Genomic DNA, 20,070 nt, shown 5'->3' with positions numbered 1-20,070 from the left:
CGAGTTGAGCTGGTAGGGCTGGTGGTTCATGACGTCCACTACCTTTTTGGCGGCTTTCTTCCCTTTGGGTCCAGACAATCCAGTCTTCGTCACCTGTGCCTTCTTTTGGGCTTTGAGTGGGCATGAGGGTGAGAGGAGGGGATTGTAACTGATGGGAGGCGGGGCCCGGATGTTTGAGGAGTACTTCCAGGTGGGTGGGAGTGAAGGTGTGGGTGAGGGTTCCCTGGTCTGGGTAGGGGAGAATGGCGCTGGAGCGACAGAGGGACTTCGCTCAACAACGTATCGATCCATGCGGCTCTGGCGGCGGGCAAACAGCTGGCCGCCTTTCCCTGCCAGCAGAGGCTCCTGAGGGGTATGGGGTTTTGGAGCTACAGGGGGTGGTTTGGACACCCGTTGAGCCTGCATGAAGTTACAAGCCTCAGCTCCCAGCCTCAACCAGTCCTCCTCGGGCCCGGACTCATGACCAACCTCAACGGATACAGCTCCAGGCTCTGCGCCCACTGTCCTCCCAAAGCGGTCATCCATGTTCTGGACCATGGACATCAGGTCGGGGTTAGGTGACACATCTTTGCTCCGGATGGCGCTGAACATCGGCTTCTTGTTGCTTCTTTGCCGCGCATCGTGAAGGATGCCGGTGCGAGCCGCGGGGACCGAGATCCGCTGTTCGCGAGTGGCCAGGGAGTCTGAGGCAGAGGTTTGAGGGAAAGATGCGGTTACCATGGCAGCATGGGGACCCGGGGACGCGACTGCAGGGATGCAGGGATGGACAGGCGGAGGACGAGGCATAAGGACTTGGTTCTGGGAAATGGGAAGAACAGAAATTCCAGGGGAGGGAGGTTGATGAAAGGTTGGCGGTGAGAAGGATTGACCAGGTGATGGATAGGTTTGGGGACCTTGAGGTGCAAGGGGGTTGACGGGTGAAGCTGGCACCAATGGGTGAGGGGGCAAGGGATGGGCGGGAGGTGAAGACAAAGATGAGGGAGGCGAGCTGACGGACGGGGTGGCGCTGTTATTCCGAGCCGGGATGTAGAGGGAGGCGCTGGACACGGCTCGCTTGGCATCGGATGGATAATGAGTCGGCGTGATGGTCATCATGGAGACAGCGGCCGCAGGTCTGCTCGCGACGGCAGGCGGTTTAGGCTGAGAAGGGCGGAACATCACGGAGGTGACGGATGAGCGGGAAGGGGTGGGGCCTGGGGTGAAGGGGCGGGCGGTACGATTGAGCGTTGAGGCATTAGGACTTAAGAGTTGATCGGAGCAAGGACTGAGGTCGGCGTCTCGGCCATTTTGATTGAGATGGGGGCTTAAAGGGGGTGAGCTTAGTTTAACACTAGCCCGACTTATGGCGACCGCACCCCCGTTCTGAAGGATCGGAGCAGACATTTGGGAAGCTGGAGAGACTGGTTGCTTCATGCTCTCTAGCCCTAACACCTCCAAGCTCGGGACTTGATTGACAGGTGCCACTAGGGTTTGATTCTGGTCAGGCGGGCTGTCGAACTCTTGGCTGTGATTGGCTGTTGTCGGAGCAGTAGGCGGGCAAGCGGCGCTTCTTCTGTCCAACAGGTCTAAGTACCCGCTGTCCCAAGTGGGGTCGAAGGAGGCCGAAAAGCCCTCCTCGTCAACGTCGGAGCTTTGGATGGAGCTTCCGCCCTCCTCCTCCGTGGTCTCCCCGCCCCGGTCCTCGTCCTCCTCAGCCTTGCCGAAGCAGGTCAGCGTGTACTTCTTGGCCCTCTGCCGCCGCTTCTTGAACATCAGCACCCCTTTGGAGTTGGGGTTGGGCGCGTCGGTCAGCAGGGAGGCGATGGAGCGGCATTTGGTGCGAGCTTCTTTCACCTGCTTCTCCACCACGCTCTCGCCACGCTGCAGCTCTGTAGGGCGCAGGGGAAACTGGGCGTTACGGACATGGATGATTTTAGCCTGAGCAGGCGGACTTTATTCCGTACGGTGACAGCGAGGCTTAGCAGTGACAGACATGCCGTGTGGATTTAGAAGGAAGAATTCCTGCTGCTGTCCAAGCATCAGCAGCACAGTCCAGGAAGGTTAGATCACCTTCTACCCAATTGGTATGTTCCCTCTGTAAGGACCCCCATGCCCCCTGAACTCACCACTTATATAAAGTACATTTATGAAAATCATTAGAAATGAAAGTAGAAATATCACAATTATGTATTATAGTATTATGTTGCTCTAAAATAAGAAAAAATTTGTAATATATTACAAGTGAAATGTAAAACACGTATCACCAAATTGTGTGCGTGTTTCATCCAAAAATTACTTTTTTTCTATATAAAAATACGTAAAAAGAAATCATAAAAACTCTTATTTTTATTGTTATCAGAATTTTTCTGTTTGTTTGTTTGGTATAAAAAAATATACATTTAGGGATACATGTTTCTTGGATTGAAATGTACAAAACAAGTTGTTGTTTTTTACAAATAAAAACTCAAACATTTCAATACATCTCAATTTTTTTTTCTTTCAATTTTTTTTTCATCCAATAGATTATTATCTTTATTTTTTAGATTTAAAAAAATATTTTGTGTTATAGGGTTTGCTGAAAAAAAAATCGGTTCACATCCAGAATTTTCATTTATTTAGATTCAAAATTTTCAAAAATCAAGGTTAATATATATATATATATATATATATATATGTATATATATATATGTATATATATATATATATGTGTGTGTGTATATGTATGTATGTGTATATATATATGATATATATATATATGTTTATATATATATACATATATATAAACATACATATATATATATATATATATATATATATATATATATATATTGTAATACAATTTTTTTTACAGATTTTGAAATACTTACAATTTACAAAACAATCAGAAAAACGTTAACTTTTGGAATTGTTTTTTTTTTTTTAAGAAAACAATTATTTAAGATTTCAGTGCCTCCCCAGTTTTTTGTCAATCTTATTTTTTATCCCAAACTTATTTTCTTTATTTTTTAGATTTAAAAAAACATTTTGTTTTGTAGGGGTCACTGAAAAGAAATCTTTCACATCCGAAATCGCAATTCTTATGTATTCCAATTCAAAATATTCAAAAATCACATTTGAAAAAAATATATATATATATATTAATTATTATTATTTTATTTTATTAAAGTTTTTTTTTTTTTTTTTACAAATTTAGTGATATGTGTTTTTTGGATTCAAATTTACAAAAAAATAAAAATGTAAAATTTCAGTACTTCTCCAATTTTTTGTAATCTTATTTTTTTTGTCCTGAAAGTTATTTTCTTTATTTTTCAGATTTAAAAAAAAAAAAGGGTCATAGGGGTCCTGAAAAAACCTGTAAGTAGTTTTAAAACAGTTTTATACCAAATATAAAATAGTGAGAATAGATTCTGAATCTAATCGTCACCCTAAGAATTGTAATCTAATCGAAGCGTGAGTTGTTGTAAGATTCTCTCTAAACATTTTTTTTTCTTCATTTTATTAACTGGTCAAATGTGTAAATATATTATTTTAATTGGACAGTAACAATAATCATATCAATGTGACATCCATATTTGTCAAATCCATGTATAAACTTGCAGGGTATCAACATTACATGAAAGTGGCACAATAATTGATTACATGTCTATTTGACAGAAACAATAATTGATTACATGTCTATTTGACAGGAACAATAATTGATTACATGTCTATTTGACAGGAACAATAATTGATTACATGTCTATTTGACAGAAACCAAGAGTAATATTTCATAATATTACATTTTGAATCTTCATTACAAAAAAAAAACAAGTCCAATAAGCCTTACCTTTGTGTCGATGTGTGTGTCCACCTACTGAATGACATGTTGGGTCCTTCATCTTTCCGCAGTAACTTATGTGTGTGTGTGTTTATGTCAACATCCCCCAGGGTACCTCCTACAGCACACACACACTCGCCCTTTTGCCGTTTAGTCTGTGACTCACCGCTGCTTCCCTCAGACGTTAAAGACCTTTGTCTCTGAGTGGCGACCCCAAACCAACGCATGATGTCAACTCACTATTCTTGTCAACCTGACGGACATACAACACCTGTCTGGTCTCTCTCTCACACGCACACACACACACACACACACGCACACACACACATTCTTGTAGTTCTTACCTTCTTGAGACCTCTGAAAAATGTCTACCTCTTTAGGACCAGCCTTTCTAGATATAATAAGATTTGTATTTACAACAATAATAATATATACACACCATGCAAATATAAAAAAGGAAAGCTTTTTGTTATTTTTTTTAATTTTTGTTTGTAATTGGTTTTTAATCTTCATTATTTACTTCAAGTTATTACGGTATGTCTCTGTATACATATATATATATATATATTATATTTTTTTAATTAATTTCGGCATTAAAATATCTTACACACACTTGTTATTTCATATGTTGACCAGAGGGGGAGCACTTTAAAAAGCGACACACAGTCAATTTGAAAAATCCCTCCTTTTTGGGACCACCCTCATTTTGATAGATTTCCCCACCAGGGGTGCTAATGAGACATTCTCTATTAGATGCAATGGTTTTCCTTATTGGGACCATGATTTATGTCATCACTTGAGACCTGAGAAAAATGCCTACCTTTTTAGGAGCACCCTCTCTAGATATATAAAGATGTGTATTTACAACATTTATAATATACCGTATTTCCTTGAATTGCCGCCGGGGCGCTAATTAATTTAAAACCTCTTCTCACTCCTGCGCTCACCAAAGGCATGGGGTAAAAGTAAGCATGCGCTAATTATTTTAAAACCTCTTCTCACTCCGGCACTTACCAAAGGTATGCAGTAAAAATTTGAGTGTGATGTAAGCTTGGACCTTAAATCCTACTGAATAGCTCTTAATCTTCTTCCCTTAACGCGATTTCACATTACTGGTATTGAAATCAGCCTCCTCCATTTCGAAAATGATGACAGGGGAAGTGTCACGAGTTTGACCAGGCGGTGATACTAAGCAGGCGCATACTATATGGCCTGCGGCAATTCAAGGAAATACGGTATACATACTACAAAGTAGCAAGTATTAAAAAGCTTGTTGTGAAAAATTAAGTTGGAATTTCACAAGAAAAAGGTCACATTTTCACAAGAAATATTTTGAATGTTGGCGGAATTATAATAAAATTCATAATTTTACTCAATGCAAGTAAACATTTTATGAGAAAAACGGAACATTTGTGCAATATTATGATGAAAGTTGGAATTTTACTCAATAACAGTCGCAATTTTACAAGACAAACTTAAAATTTGGGCAATTTTATGAAAAGAGTCGTAATTTTACTCGACAAGAGTCACAATTTTATAAGAAAACTTTAACATTTCGGCAACATTATTATAATAATCGGAATTTTGCTCAAAAAATGTCACTATTTTACAAGAACAACCAAAAAATGGACAATGTTGTGATACAAGTAAGAATTTTACTTAAAAAAGTCATCATTTTACATAAAAAAATTGCAATATGACAGAAACAGAAAGAACGTGAGAAATTGTTTCCAATTTTATGAGACAAAAGTTGACGCATAGTGAAAAAAGAATGCTTTTACTTCATTTTATATTTTTTAATTGGTTTTTAATCTTCATTATTTACTTCAAGTTATTACAGTATGTCTCTGTATACATTTTGTTTTATTAATTTTGGCCAAAGAGGACAGATTTCAATTTCTTACACACACTTGTTATTTTATATGTTGACCATAGGGGGAGCACTTTTAAAACTGACACACAGTCAATTTTGATAGATTTCACCACCAGGGGTGCAAATGAGACATTCTCTATTAGATTTCCATATATTGCTGCCTTTGCACCTGTCAATGTTTACTTTTGTATGCACATTAAATCAACCAAAAAAAAATCCCGACTTTGGAGCAATGTTCACAGACTCTAGTATTTAGCTCTCTATTAGATGCAGTGGTTTTCCGTATTGGGACCGTGATTTATTTCCTAACTTGTTCACACCTCCTCGTATGGAAACTACTTTTCTTTGTTGATGTCTGAAGAAGGGTTGAAATACAAGAACACACACACACACACACACACACACACTGGAAGACCCCCTCACTAATAAATATTTCCAGTGCAGTGTCAGTGAGTGTAAAGGTGAATATGATACACCAGTAGGGTGTGTCTTGTAGTACTTATTCATGTATTAATGACCCTGGTTTGCATTTTCAACACCATTTTGAAATATTGTGACCACTAGGTGTCACCAAGAAAACAATTACCACTCCACTTCAACTTAAAAGTGGCATAAGTCCATTCCAGACTGTTAACAATGAATAAGTTAGTCTTTTTCATGCCTACTATTATTCTGTTTGACCCTTTTCTCTTGATCAAAACTTTTCTAACGTTGGAAACTACAAAATGATACAAGTACGTATCAAAAATCAAAGCATGCGGGGGCCATTTTGATAGTTTTGATTTTCAAACCAATATGTAATTTATTTTCAACCTTAAGGGCTCTCTTCAAGTCTGGTACCGTACCCGAAAACGTAATATCAGTCATTAAAAATGTTAAAAATAAGTCACATTTAAAATACTTTATTTAATACCCAAATATTTTAACTTCAGGTTGTTGTTGTTTTCTGCCCATTTTATAAAAAAAACAATTTTTTTTAAGGCAAAAACACAAAATATGTAATATCTATCCATCCATTTTCTACTACTTGTCCCTTTTGGGGTGCCGGGGGGTGCTGAAGCATATCTTAGCTGCATTCGGGCGGAAAGTGGTGTAGAATCTGGACAAGTCGCCACCTCATCTTAGTAAAATATGTAATATTTTTGCCCAAAAGTTTTCCAAGGTGGACTATTTGATGTGAAGTAATAACATAACATTGATTTAGATTTGAGTTCATTATTTTTTGAGCATTGACAGTTTTTAAAAGAAAAATCACACAAAATTTATTGGGGATCTAAAAAGGCCAGATTCATAAAAGTGTATTTATTTATTTATTTACAAATTTAGAGAAATGTGTTTTTTAGATTACAATTTACAAAACAATCACAAAAACTTTTTTAGAATAAAAATTATTTGATGGTTTTCATTTTCAAACCAATATGGAATTTTTTTTCAACCTTAAGGGCTCTTAATTTATTATTTTTTGAGCAATGACAGTTTTTAAAAGAAATGTATATATATATATATATACTATATATATGTACGTATGTCTATATGTATATATATATACATGTATGTATATATATATATATATATGAATGTACATATTTATACATATATATGTAAATGTGTGTATATATATGTGCATATATGTATGTATATATAGATAGGTATATGTATGTATATATATATATATATGTGTGTATATATATGGATATATGTATATTTATACGTATGTATGTATATATATATATATATATATATATATATATATATCCATTTTTTTTTCCATTTTCTACCGCTTATTCCCTTTCGGGGTTGCGGGGGGCGCTGGCGCCTATCTCAGCTACAATCGGGTGGAAGGCGGGGTACACCCTGGACAAGTCGCCACCTCGTCGCAGGGCCAACACAGATAGACAGACAACATTCACACTCACATTCACACACTAGGGCCAATTTAGTGTTGCCAATCAACCTATCCCCAGGTGCATGTCATGTCCAGGGCGTACGCTGCCTTCCGGCCGATTGTAGCTGAGATAGGTACCAGCGCCCCCCGCGACCCCAAAAAGGAATAAGCTGTAGAAAATGGATGGATGGATATATATATATATATATATATATATATGTATATATACATGTATGTATGTATATATATATATATATATATATATATGTATATGTATGTATTTTTTTTCTAATACCATTTTTTTTTACTAATTTAGAGATACCTGTTTTTTAGATTACAATTTACAAAACAATCACAAAAACCTTTTAAGAATAAAAAATATTTAAGATTTCAGTACATCTCTAATTATTTTTAACCCTATTTTATTTTTCAGATTAAAAAAAAAAAAAACGCCTTCCGCCCGATTGTAGGTGAGATAGGCACCAGCGCCCCCCGGAAACCCCAAAAGGGAATAAGTGGTAGAAAATGGATGGATGGATGGATTTAAAAAAAAACTTTTATCAGGGTGCTGAAAAAATCCTGTGACCTGTTTTGAATTAATTTTCTGATCATTTTTTTATATCAAATAATACATTTTGAGAAGCGGTTTGAATCGAGAATCGATTTTGAATGGAATCATCACCCTAAGAATCGTAATCTAAGTGAATCGTTAGTTACTCTAAGATTCCGTCTTTTTTTCATTTTGTTAACTGGTCAAATGTGTAAATAAATGCTTTTAATTAGACAGCAACAATAAGCAGAACAATGTGATATCCACAGTTAGTCACATCCACCTATAAACTTGCACTTCACATTAAACTTCACTAATGCATTCTTTCACCGTTAAATATTGTCTCTGGTGGACATTTTGTTATTTTTCATCCCTGCCCCCACTTAATGTGACTTCATGCATCCCCTTATAGATGATGATGAGTGTAGTGGCTTGCTCATAACTCTTTGCTGCTGGTGCTGATACTGCATACCGCTGCACACACACGCACACACACACACACACACACACACACACACACGCACGCATACATACAGCAATGCGTGCGTGTGTGTTATATGAGAAAGAGCAGCTCCCTGAACTCCATTTACCACATAGTCAAGCTTGTACCTACGCCATTAGAGCATATAGTTTATGTATTACAAGTAATAAAAGGTGAAATGATGCGTTCATTAGAATCAAATGCATTAAGATGTATAAGCAGGGGCGTCCAATCTTTTTCCATTGAGGCCCACGCACTGAAAAATGTAAATATTTTTAGAAGTAATATGCAGTATAGATTTTTTTTTTTTTAATCTTAAGGGCTTCACTCAAGTTTGGTCGCGGAGACCCTGAAAGATCTCAGCTATACAAATGCTAAAAAAAATTATAATTTTTTTTTTTTCCTATTCAAAATTTAAATATCTTAAACAACTTCAGTTCTATCTGTTGATATGAATTTTTATTTTTTTTATTTTTATTTTTTATGTCTTATGCCCTTTTTAGCAAAACCCTGTTTTTCATGGCAAAAACACAACAATTGCAATATTTTCAACAAAAATATTTCAAAGTGGAATATTTGACAGGAAGTATTTGGAGTCCTAAGTAGGTCAATAATTCATAACAACATTGATTTTAATTTATTATTTTTTCTGAGCTATGACAATTAAAAAAAATAAATCACACCAATTCTGGGGATCGAAAAGGTCATATATTTATTTATTTATTTTTACTTTCAACACTTCTGCCATATAAATCCATATAATTCTGTCGATTATAAGTTTTTATGATTTTTTTCATGTTTGTTTTATGTACTTTTTGTCAAAGGAAACTTTGTTTTTCATATGGCAAACACACGAAATATGCAAAATCAAAGTGGAATATTTATGTGAAGTAATTGGAGTCTTAAATAGGTCAATAAATCACAACAGCATTGATTTTGATTCATTATTATTTTTTGAGCAATGACGGTTATTGAAAAAAAACTGGACATGCAATTATTTTTCTTTTATTTTTACTTTCAACAATTCAACACTTTTGCCATATGAATCCATATAAATCTGTCCTTTATACGTTTGAATTATTTTTTCATGTTTATTTTATGTACTTTTTGTCAAAGGAAACTTTTCTTTATTTGCGAAACACAGAATGTGCAAAAAATAATATTTCAAAGTGTAATATTGATGTGAAGTCATTGGAGCCTTAAATAGGTCAACAATTCATAACAACATTTATTTTGATTCATTATTATTTTTTGAGCAATGACCATTTGTTTTTGTTTAAATCCCACTAAAATTATTGGGGATCCAAAATACCCTACTTATAAAAGTGTTAAAAACCAGTCATATATTATTATTATTTTTTATATATTTAATTCAACGCTTAAATCTTTAGGTCTGTCAATAGGTGTTTTTTAAATATATTTTATGACCTTTTTGTCAAAACGTTGTTTTTATGGCAAAAACAAAAAATGTACAATATTTTCCCCCCCAAAAAATTAAAAGTGTAATATTTGAAGTGAAGTAATTGCAGTCAATAATTCATAACATTGATTTGAATTCATTATTATTTTTAAAGCAATGACAATAAAATTAAAAAAAATACTGGGTATCCTACAGGGCCCCACTTATAAAAGTGTAAAAAATAAATATCGTTTACGTTTTTATTATTTTTGTACGCATTTTTTTGTTTGTTTTTTGTCAATATATAAAGAAAACTTTGTTTTTGTAATGGCAAACACACAAAATATGTAATATTTTCCCCAAAATCTATTTCAAAGTGTAGTATTTGGATGTGAAGTAAGTGGTGGCTTAAATAGGTCAATAATTCATAACAACATTTATTGTAATTCATTATTATTTTTTGAGCAATTACAGTTCGTTTTTTGTTTCAACCCCACTAAAATTATTGAGAATCCAAAATGGCTCCACTCATAAAAGTGTTAAAAATACGTCATATATTATTTTATTTTTATTTAATCCAACGCTTAAAAATCTAAATCAACTTTAGGTCTGTCGATAGTGTTTCTTTTTTATTTTTATTGTTTTATTTTTTTTATGTTTTATGCCCTTTTTGTCAAAACATTGTTTTATGGTTAAAAACTAAAACATTTGCAGTATTTCCCCCCCCCCCCCCCCCCCAAATTAAAAGTGTAATATTTAATGTGAAGTAATTAAAGCTTTAAATAGGTCAATAATTCATAACATTGATTTGAATTAATTATTATTTTTAGAGCAATGACAGTTAAACGAAATAATACTGGGGATCCTCTCAAAAAAGTGTAAAAAAATATATATTTTTTAAGCTTAATTAAGTCTCTTGATCCATTTCAGTTTTATCCGCCATTAATACCTTTTTATTGTTTTTGTATGCATTTTTGTTTGTTCTGGGCCTTTTTTTAAGCAAAGGAAAATATTTCAAAGTGGGAAATTGGATGTGAAGTAATTGCAGTCTTAAATAGGTCGATAATTGATAACATTGATTGTGATTCATTATTATTTTTTGAACAATGACAGATCTTTTTTTGTTTAAATCCCACTAAAATTATAATTGTCCAAAATGCCCCACACATAAAAGTGTTAAAAATAAGTCATATATTATCTTATTTTAATTCAACGCTTAAATCCCAAGCTCAATTGTCGATAGTGTTTTTTTTTTTTAATGTTTTATGCCCTTTTTTTTTCAAAACATTTTTTTATGGCCCAAAAAAATAAATAATGCAATATTGTCCCCCAAAAAATTAAAAGTGAAATATTTGATGTGAAGTAATTTGAGTTTTAAATAGGTCAATAATTCATAACATTGATTTTAATTCATTATTTTTTTTTTAGAACAATGCCAATTAAAAAAATATATACTGGGGATCCAAAAGGGCCCCACTCATAAAAGTGTTAAAAAGAAGTAAAATATTATTTTTTTTTTATTTTTCTTTAATTCAACGCTTAAATGTAGATCATCTTTAGGTCTGTCGATAGTGTTTTTTATGTTTTATGCCCTTTTTTTCCCCAAAACATTGGTTCATGGCAAAAACAAACAAAAAAATTGCAATATTTTCCCCCCTGAAAAATTAAAAGTAGGAATATTTGATGTGAACTAATTGGAGCCTTAAATATGTCAATAATAGATCACATTGATTTTAATTAATTATCAGTTTTACAGCAATGACAAAAGAAACAATACAGGGGATCCAAAAGGGCCCCACTTATAAAAGTATAAAAATTATATATTTGTTTATTATTTTTGCATGATGTTTTTTTTGTCTTGTATATATATATATATATATATGTATATATATATATATATATATATATATATATATATATATATATATGAAGAAAACTTTGATTTTTATATGTAATATTTTCCCTCCAAAATATTTCAAAGAGTAATATCTGATGTGAAGTAATTGGAGCCTTAAATAGGTCAATAATTCATAACATTGATTTTGATTCATTATTATGGCTGAGCAATGACAGTTAGTTTTTTGTTTAAATCCCACTAAAATTATAATTGTCCAAAATGCCCCACTCAAAAAAGTGTAAAAAATGAAATGTTTTACTTGCAAGTCTTAAGTCAGTTGTATCTTTTTTGACACCTTTTTATTATTGTTCTGTGCCTTTTAATTTTATTAGCAAATAAAACTGTTTTGTATTTGTTTATGTGTTTTTTTTCCCTTAAATAAATATTTTTAAGTGGGAAATTGAATGTGAAGTAATTGGAGTCTTAAATAGGTCAATAATTCATAACAACTTTAATTTGGATTGATTATTATTTTTGAGCAATGACGGTTTTACAGGGAAAAAAAACATGGCAGCTTTATGTTATTAATGTCAATATTGCAACTTTTTCTCGTTAGATTTCACTTGTAATGTTTTTTTTACAGTATTTTTATCATGTGCACTTGGACACCACCTGATATAGCATACAATAGTGACTGTAAGCCTGCACATATAATGTTGCAGTGACGTGCTTTGACCACTAGAGGGCAGTGCCAAAATAGTTTTCATGAATAATTCATCAATAATATTTCATCAATAATATTTCATCAACAAATATGTACTCACTGGCTTGCCGTGCTTTGTCCATGTAGGTGGTGGAGAGCTCCTCGCTCACGGGGCCCAGCTGGGGCCCCACCATGGGCACCATGGGACTCCCAGCGGACCCCAGCATCAGGGCCTCCTTAGCCCGCTCGGGAGACACCAAAGGCGGGTATGAGGCCGGCCCGGCGCAGCCCGCCGCCTCCTGGAAGCCGCTGTCTCCTTCCCCCTCGCCTTCCGTCAGAGGCCCTTCAGGGGCCAGCGTGTGAGGGGCCGAGGGCGGGGTCCAGTCCGGCTGGTAGACGAAGTCCTTGCGTGGGACCCCGGCAGAGGAGTGTGGGTCCCACTGGCCCTGCAGGAGGACTACATCGCTGGCACTCTCGTACCTGGGGGACAGGTGGGACATTGTTTATACCTCAAACTCATGGATCTACTTTTGGTATTTTACTCATGCTAACTGTCAGCATGCTATTGCTGCCATCTCAGCATGCTAATGTTTGTATGCCAACTTTTTATTTACATTTTTTTGTCATATTTTGGTACTTCATGCATGCTAATGTTAGCATGCTAGCATTTTAAACTCATTTTTCAGGTACACACCTCAGGGTAATACATTTTTGGTTACCCAACACATGTTATAGTTAGCATTTTAGCAAGCTAACATTACCATTATATATATTTAGCACTCATTTTTAAGGTAATAGCGTTCTGTCATTATTTTGGTACTTGATCCATGCTAGCATTTTAAACTTATTTTTAAGGTACAGACTTCAGAATAATATATTTGATGCTTGACTCAGGTTACAGTTGGCATTTTTAGCGAGCTAACATTAGCATGCTAGCTTTTTAGCGGGTATGGTGGCATATGTTTTGATATTTCACTAACTGTAAGCATGCTATTGTCAGAATGTTAACATAGTACTGTTAGCATGCTAACCTTTGTATGCCACCTTTTTATATTTATTTTTTTTGTGCAACTTTTGTCACATTTTGGTACTTGATGCATGCTAATGTTAGCATGCTAGCATTTTAAACTAATTTTTCAGGTACACACCTTAGAGTAATATATTTTTGGTTACCCAACACATGTTATGTTAGCATTTTAGCGAGCTAACATTAGCATTATATTATATATAGCACTCATTTTTCAGGTAATAGCGTTCTGTCATATTTTGGTACTTGATCCATGCTAGCATTTTAAACTTATTTTTTAAGGTACAGACTTCAGAATAATATATTTTGATGCTTGACTCAGGTTACAGTTGGCATTTTAGCGAGCTAACATTAGCATGCTAGCTTTTTAGCGGGTATGGTGGCATATGTTTTGATATTTCACTAACTGTAAGCATGCTATTGTCAGAATGTTAACATAGTACTGTTAGCATGCTAACCTTTGTATGCCACCTTTTTATATTTATTTTTTTTGTGCAACTTTTGTCACATTTTGGTACTTGATGCATGCTAATGTTAGCATGCTAGCATTTTAAACTAATTTTTCAGGTACACACCTTAGAGTAATATATTTTTGGTTACCCAACACATGTTATGTTAGCATTTTAGCGAGCTAACATTAGCATTATATTATATATAGCACTCATTTTTCAGGTAATAGCGTTCTGTCATATTTTGGTACTTGATCCATGCTAGCATTTTAAACTTATTTTTTAAGGTACAGACTTCAGAATAATATATTTTGATGCTTGACTCAGGTTACAGTTGGCATTTTAGCAAGCTAACATTAGCATGCTAGCTTTTTAGCGGGTATGGTGGCATATGTTTTGATATTTCACTAACTGTAAGCATGCTATTGTCAGAATGTTAGCATAGTACTGTTAGCATACTAACCTTTGTATGCCACCTTTTTATATTTATTTTTTTTGTGCAACTTTTGTCACATTTTGGTACTTGATGCATGCTAATGTTAGCATGCTAGCATTTTAAACTAATTTTTCAGGTACACACCTTAGAGTAATATATTTTTGGTTACCCAACACATGTTATGTTAGCATTTTAGCGAGCTAACATTAGCATTATATTATATATAGCACTCATTTTTCAGGTAATAGCGTTCTGTCATATTTTGGTACTTGATCCATGCTAGCATTTTAAACTTATTTTTTAAGGTACAGACTTCAGAATAATATATTTTGATGCTTGACTCAGGTTACAGTTGGCATTTTAGCAAGCTAACATTAGCATGCTAGCTTTTTAGCAGGTATGGTGGCATATGTTTTGATATTTCACTAACTGTAAGCATGCTATTGTCAGAATGTTAGCATAGTACTGTTAGCATGCTAACCTTTGTATGCCACCTTTTTATATTTATTTTTTTTGTGCAACTTTTGTCACATTTTGGTACTTGATGCATGCTAATGTTAGCATGCTAGCATTTTAAACTAATTTTTCAGGTACACACCTTAGAGTAATATATTTTTGGTTACCCAACACATGTTATGTTAGCATTTTAGCGAGCTAACATTAGCATTATATTATATATAGCACTCATTTTTCAGGTAATAGCGTTCTGTCATATTTTGGTACTTGATCCATGCTAGCATTTTAAACTTATTTTTTAAGGTACAGACTTCAGAATAATATATTTTGATGCTTGACTCAGGTTAAAGTTGGCATTTTAGCAAGCTAACATTAGCATGCTAACTTTTTAGCAGGTATAGTGGCATATGTTTTGATATTTCACTAACTGTAAGCATGCTATTGTCAGAATGTTAGCATAGTACTGTTAGCATGCTAACATTTGTATGCCACCTTTTTACATTTATTTTTTTTGTGCAACTTTTGTCATATTTTGGTACTTGATGCATGCTATTGTTAGTATGCTAGCATTTTAAACTCATTTTTCAGGGAAACACCTCAGAGTAATATATTTTTGGTTACCCAACACATGTTACAGTTAGCATTTTAGCAAGCTAACATTAGCATTATATATACATTATATATAGCACTCATTTTTCAGGTGATAGCGTTCTGTCGTATTTTGGTACTTGATCCATGCTAGCATTTCAAACTTATTTTTTAAGGTACAGACTTCAAAATAATATATTTTGATGCTTGATTCAGGTTACAGTTAGCATTTTAGCAAGTTAACATTAGCATGCTAGCTTTTTACTCGGTATACTGGCATATGTTTTGATATTTCACTAACTGTAAGCATGCTATTGTCAGCATGTTAGCATAGTACTGTTAGCTTGCTAACATTAGTATGCCAGTTTTTTTTTTTAATTTTGTAAGTCATATTTTGTTGTTTGTTACATGATACATGTTAATGCTATAACGCTCGCATTTTTAACTCATTTTTCAGGTAATATTTTTCTGTCATATTTTGGCACTTGATACATGCTAACCTTTCAAACTTAATTTTTAAGGTACAGACTTCAGAGTAATATATTTTAATACTTGACCCATGTTACAGTTAGCATTTTAGCATGCTCACATTAGCGTGCTAGCTTTTTAAATCTATAGTTTCATATATTTTAGTGTTTTACTCATGCTAATAACTGTCAGCATGCCATTGTTGGCATGGTACTTTTAGCATGCTAACAGTATGCCAGCTTTTTTTTTTTCCAACTTTTGTAGGTATACCTATTTTGGTACATGATGCATGCTAATATTAGGATGCTAGCATTTTAAAACTCAATTCTCAGGCACACACCTCAGAATAATATATATTTTGGTACTCAACACATGTTACAGTTAGCATTTTAGCAAGTTAACATTAGCATGCTGGCTTTTTAGCAGGTATAGTGTCATATATTTTTGTATTTCATTAATACCAACTGTAAGCATGCCATTATTAACAGGTTAACATAGTACTGTTAGTATGTTAGGTTTCTATTTAATTTTGTAAGTCATATTTTGGAACGTGATACATGCAAATGTTAGCATGCTCGCATTTTTAACTAATTTTTCAGGTAATATTATTCTGTCATATTTTGGCATTTGATACATGCTATCATTTTAAACTTAATTTTTAAGGTACAGACTTCAGAGTAATGTATTTTGACACTTGAATAAGTGGTATGGACGGATGGATGTACTCATGTCAAGTTAGCATTTTTCGCATGCTAGCTTTTTAAATCTAAAGTTTCATGTTTTAGTATTTTATTCATGCTAACTGTGAGCAGGCTATTGTTGGCATGGTACTGTTAGCATGCTAATATTAGCATGCTAGCTTTTTAAAGCTATAGTTTCATATATTTTAGTGTTTTACCAATGCTAATTGGCATCTTAGCGTGGTACTGTTGGCATTCTAACAAAAGTATACCAGTTTTTTGTTGCAACTTTTGCACGTATACACCTCTGTCATATTTTGGTACTTGATGCATGCTATTGTTAGCATGCTAGCATTTTAAACTAATTTTTCAGGTACACACCTCAGAGTCATATATATTTTGGTTACAGAGCACATGTTACAGTTAGCATTTTAGCAAGCTAACATTAGCATGCTGGCTTTTTAGCAGATGGTGTCATATATTTTGGTATTTCGCTAATACCAACCGTAAGCATGTTAGCATAGCACTGTTAGCATGCTAACTTTTTTTTTTTTAGCTAATTTTGCTAGATCTTTAGTCTATTTTTTTATAAAATAATTCAATTGGTCGACATAAAATCCGAAAGGTACAACAAATGACAGTCTCTGGGCGGCACTGATGTCGCTCACCCGCTCATTTCAGACGTCTCCTCCTCCTGGTGGTTGTCATGGCGACCGGGCGAGCGGGCGTGAGGGGGCGTGCGTCGCTGGCGGCGGAGCGTGTGCGACTGCGTGTCGGCGTCGCTGTCCGTCTCGCCGTAGTAGGCCTCGCTGTCCGGGGGAGAGATGATGCCTGCGGGCTCGGCGGCGGGGGAAAGGACGTCGGCGAAGACGCAGGAAGGTGCTCTGAACGCGGGAAGTGACAAAACAGGAAGTAATTTACGGTTGAGAAGAGACATTTGGGAGACGCGGTTCAGGTTTACCTTTTGACCCTCAGGTGGAGCGTCGCACTGTGTCCGTCGATGAGCCTCATGGCCTGGGCGTGGCTGAGCTCGGCGCACATCTGGTCGCCGATGGCAACCAGCTCGTCGTGCTCCTTCAGCCCCGCCCTGCAGGCTTTGCTGCGCCGGCGCACCTGCACTCAAGTAAACAACAACAACAGTAAGCAAAACACATGACTTTTCCCTTCATCCTTGTTGTTGTGTGTAAGCTCACAGCCCACCAGGGGGAGCACTTGCACCACTTTGTGAGGAAGGACCTGTTGGACTTAGACAAACTTTATTCAACCACAAGGGAAATTGTTCAGCTCTGTGCCGGCACGGCATCCCCGGCGCTTTTTCCGTAGTTCCACAAGAATGTCCCGTTAAAAAAAAAGTAACAAAAACACAAAAAGTGCCCAAGAACCATTAATTAGAGGTTTATGGAAAAGATAAGTGATTTGGAAAAAAAGCAAAAAAAGTTGAGAATAATACCAAAAAAATAAATAAATTGAAGGAAGTCAAAGGAAAAATAATAATCATTTGGAACACCAAATTAAACATCACATGGCTTAAGAAAGCATATTTGGTAAGTACAAAGTTGCGATATAGACTAATTAGACAATAGTTTAAAATATAGCAGTATTGTCATTTGAATCTGTTAAAAAAAATGTAAACAAATATACTGTAAATTAACATTAACTTCTTCTTTTAGCATACTGATGTTTCATGCCAGCATCTTTGCTAATTGTACTCAAGTAAACCTGAAAATATTATTTATTTATAATTATTGGAGTAGTTTATTTTATGTGTGTGTGTGAGTGTGTGTATACACATATATATATATATAAAACATTGCAATTTTTATATACAGTATATATATATGTATATATATATAAAAAATTGCAATTTTATATATATATGTATATATATATAAAAAATTGCAATTTATATATATATATATATATATGTATATATATATATAAAAAAATGCAATTTATATATATATGCCCTCTCAACGGGGGGTGCTTACAAACATCAGTCGTTTACCAAGCAAAGGTAACACGCAAGGACATTAGCACATCCAACACGTACATAGGATTAACCGAAGGAGCGTTTGAAGCCAGATGGAATAATCACAAGGCCTCCTTTAGAAACCAGACCTTGCGGAATTCTACAGAACTCAGCAAGCAAATTTGGAACCTCAAAGACAATATTGTTGAATATTCAATAACATGGCAAATTTTTGCATCCAGCACACCTTACAACAGTGGTAATAAAAGATGCAACCTTGCTTAAAAGATAAACTGTTTATTATATATCATCCAGACCTGTCATCCCTCAACAATCGCAGTGAAATCATATCAACATAACAATCGCAGTGAAATCACATCAACATGCCGTCACTGACGGAAACACCTCCTAGGTAACACATGAGCCAATCACCACACCCTACGCTGCCTGTACCCACCCACTCTGTGCCCTATATAAACCATTGTATGTGAATGCTTCATTATATATATATATATATATATATATATATATATATATATATATATACACACATTTTTTATTTAAATTAATAGTTAATTTGTCTCTTTCTCATACTATATATATATATATATATATATATATATATATATATATATATATATATAGGGCTTCACGGTGGCAGAGGGGTTAGTGCGTCTGCCTCACAATACGAAGATCCTGCAGTCCTGGGTTCAAATCCAGGCTCGGGATCTTTCTGTGTGGGTTTGCATGTTCTCCCCGTGAATGCGTGGGTTCCCTCCGGGTACTCCGGCTTCCTCCCACTTCCAAAGACATGCACCTGGGGATAGGTTGATTGGCAACACTAAATTGGCCCTAATGTGTGAATGTGAGTGTGAATGTTGTTTGTCTATCTGTGTTGGCCCTGCGATGAGGAGGCGACTTGTCCAGGGTGTACCTCGCCTTCCGCCCGATTGTAGCTGAGATAGACGCCCGCGACCCCAATATATATGTATTATATTTTGTCTCTCTCCATCCATCCATCCATTTTCTACCGCGTATTCCCTTTCGGGGTCGCGGGAGGCGCTGGCGCCTATCTCAGCTACAATCGGGCGGAAGGCGGGGTACACCCTGGACAAGTCGCCACCTCATCACAGGGCCAACACAGATAGACAACATTCACACACTAGGGACCATTTAGTGTTGCCAATCAACCTATCCCCAGGTGCATGTCTTTGGAAGTGGGAGGAAGCCGGAGTACCCCGGAGGGAACCCACACATTCACGGGGAGAACATGCAAACTCCACACAGAAAGATCCCGAGCCTGGATTTGAACCCAGAACTGCAGGACCTTCGTATTGTGAGGCAGACGCACTAACCCCTCTGCCACCGTGAAGCCACGGTGTCTCTCTTCTCATACTATCTAATTATTTATTAGTATTATTTTTATTAGTTTATTATATGCGAATGTCCCTTAATGGCTTTTATAAAAATGTT

General features: G+C 35.4%; 1 protein-coding gene across 1 annotated transcript in view; it reads right to left on the bottom strand.

Moving 5' to 3' along the window:
* Positions 1-20,070, bottom strand: part of LOC133557197 (synaptopodin 2-like protein) — a 31,399-nt gene that overhangs the window by 3,403 nt on the left and 7,926 nt on the right. The window contains exons 2-5 of the mRNA XM_061907483.1: positions 17,590-17,741; positions 17,297-17,512; positions 12,646-13,004; positions 1-1,868 (exon numbers count right to left, since the gene is read on the bottom strand). The exon at positions 1-1,868 is cut by the window's left edge and continues 3,403 nt beyond it. Coding sequence (XP_061763467.1) covers positions 1-1,868; positions 12,646-13,004; positions 17,297-17,512; positions 17,590-17,741 — 2,595 coding nt within the window. The remainder of the gene's footprint in view (positions 1,869-12,645; positions 13,005-17,296; positions 17,513-17,589; positions 17,742-20,070) is intronic.

The sequence above is a fragment of the Nerophis ophidion genome, linkage group LG08 (genome assembly GCF_033978795.1).
Source record: "Nerophis ophidion isolate RoL-2023_Sa linkage group LG08, RoL_Noph_v1.0, whole genome shotgun sequence".
In the NCBI taxonomy this organism is placed as follows: Eukaryota; Metazoa; Chordata; class Actinopteri; order Syngnathiformes; family Syngnathidae; genus Nerophis; species Nerophis ophidion.
Note: the sequence above shows the minus strand (reverse complement) of the source record. Positions and strands in the feature narration are given on the sequence as shown.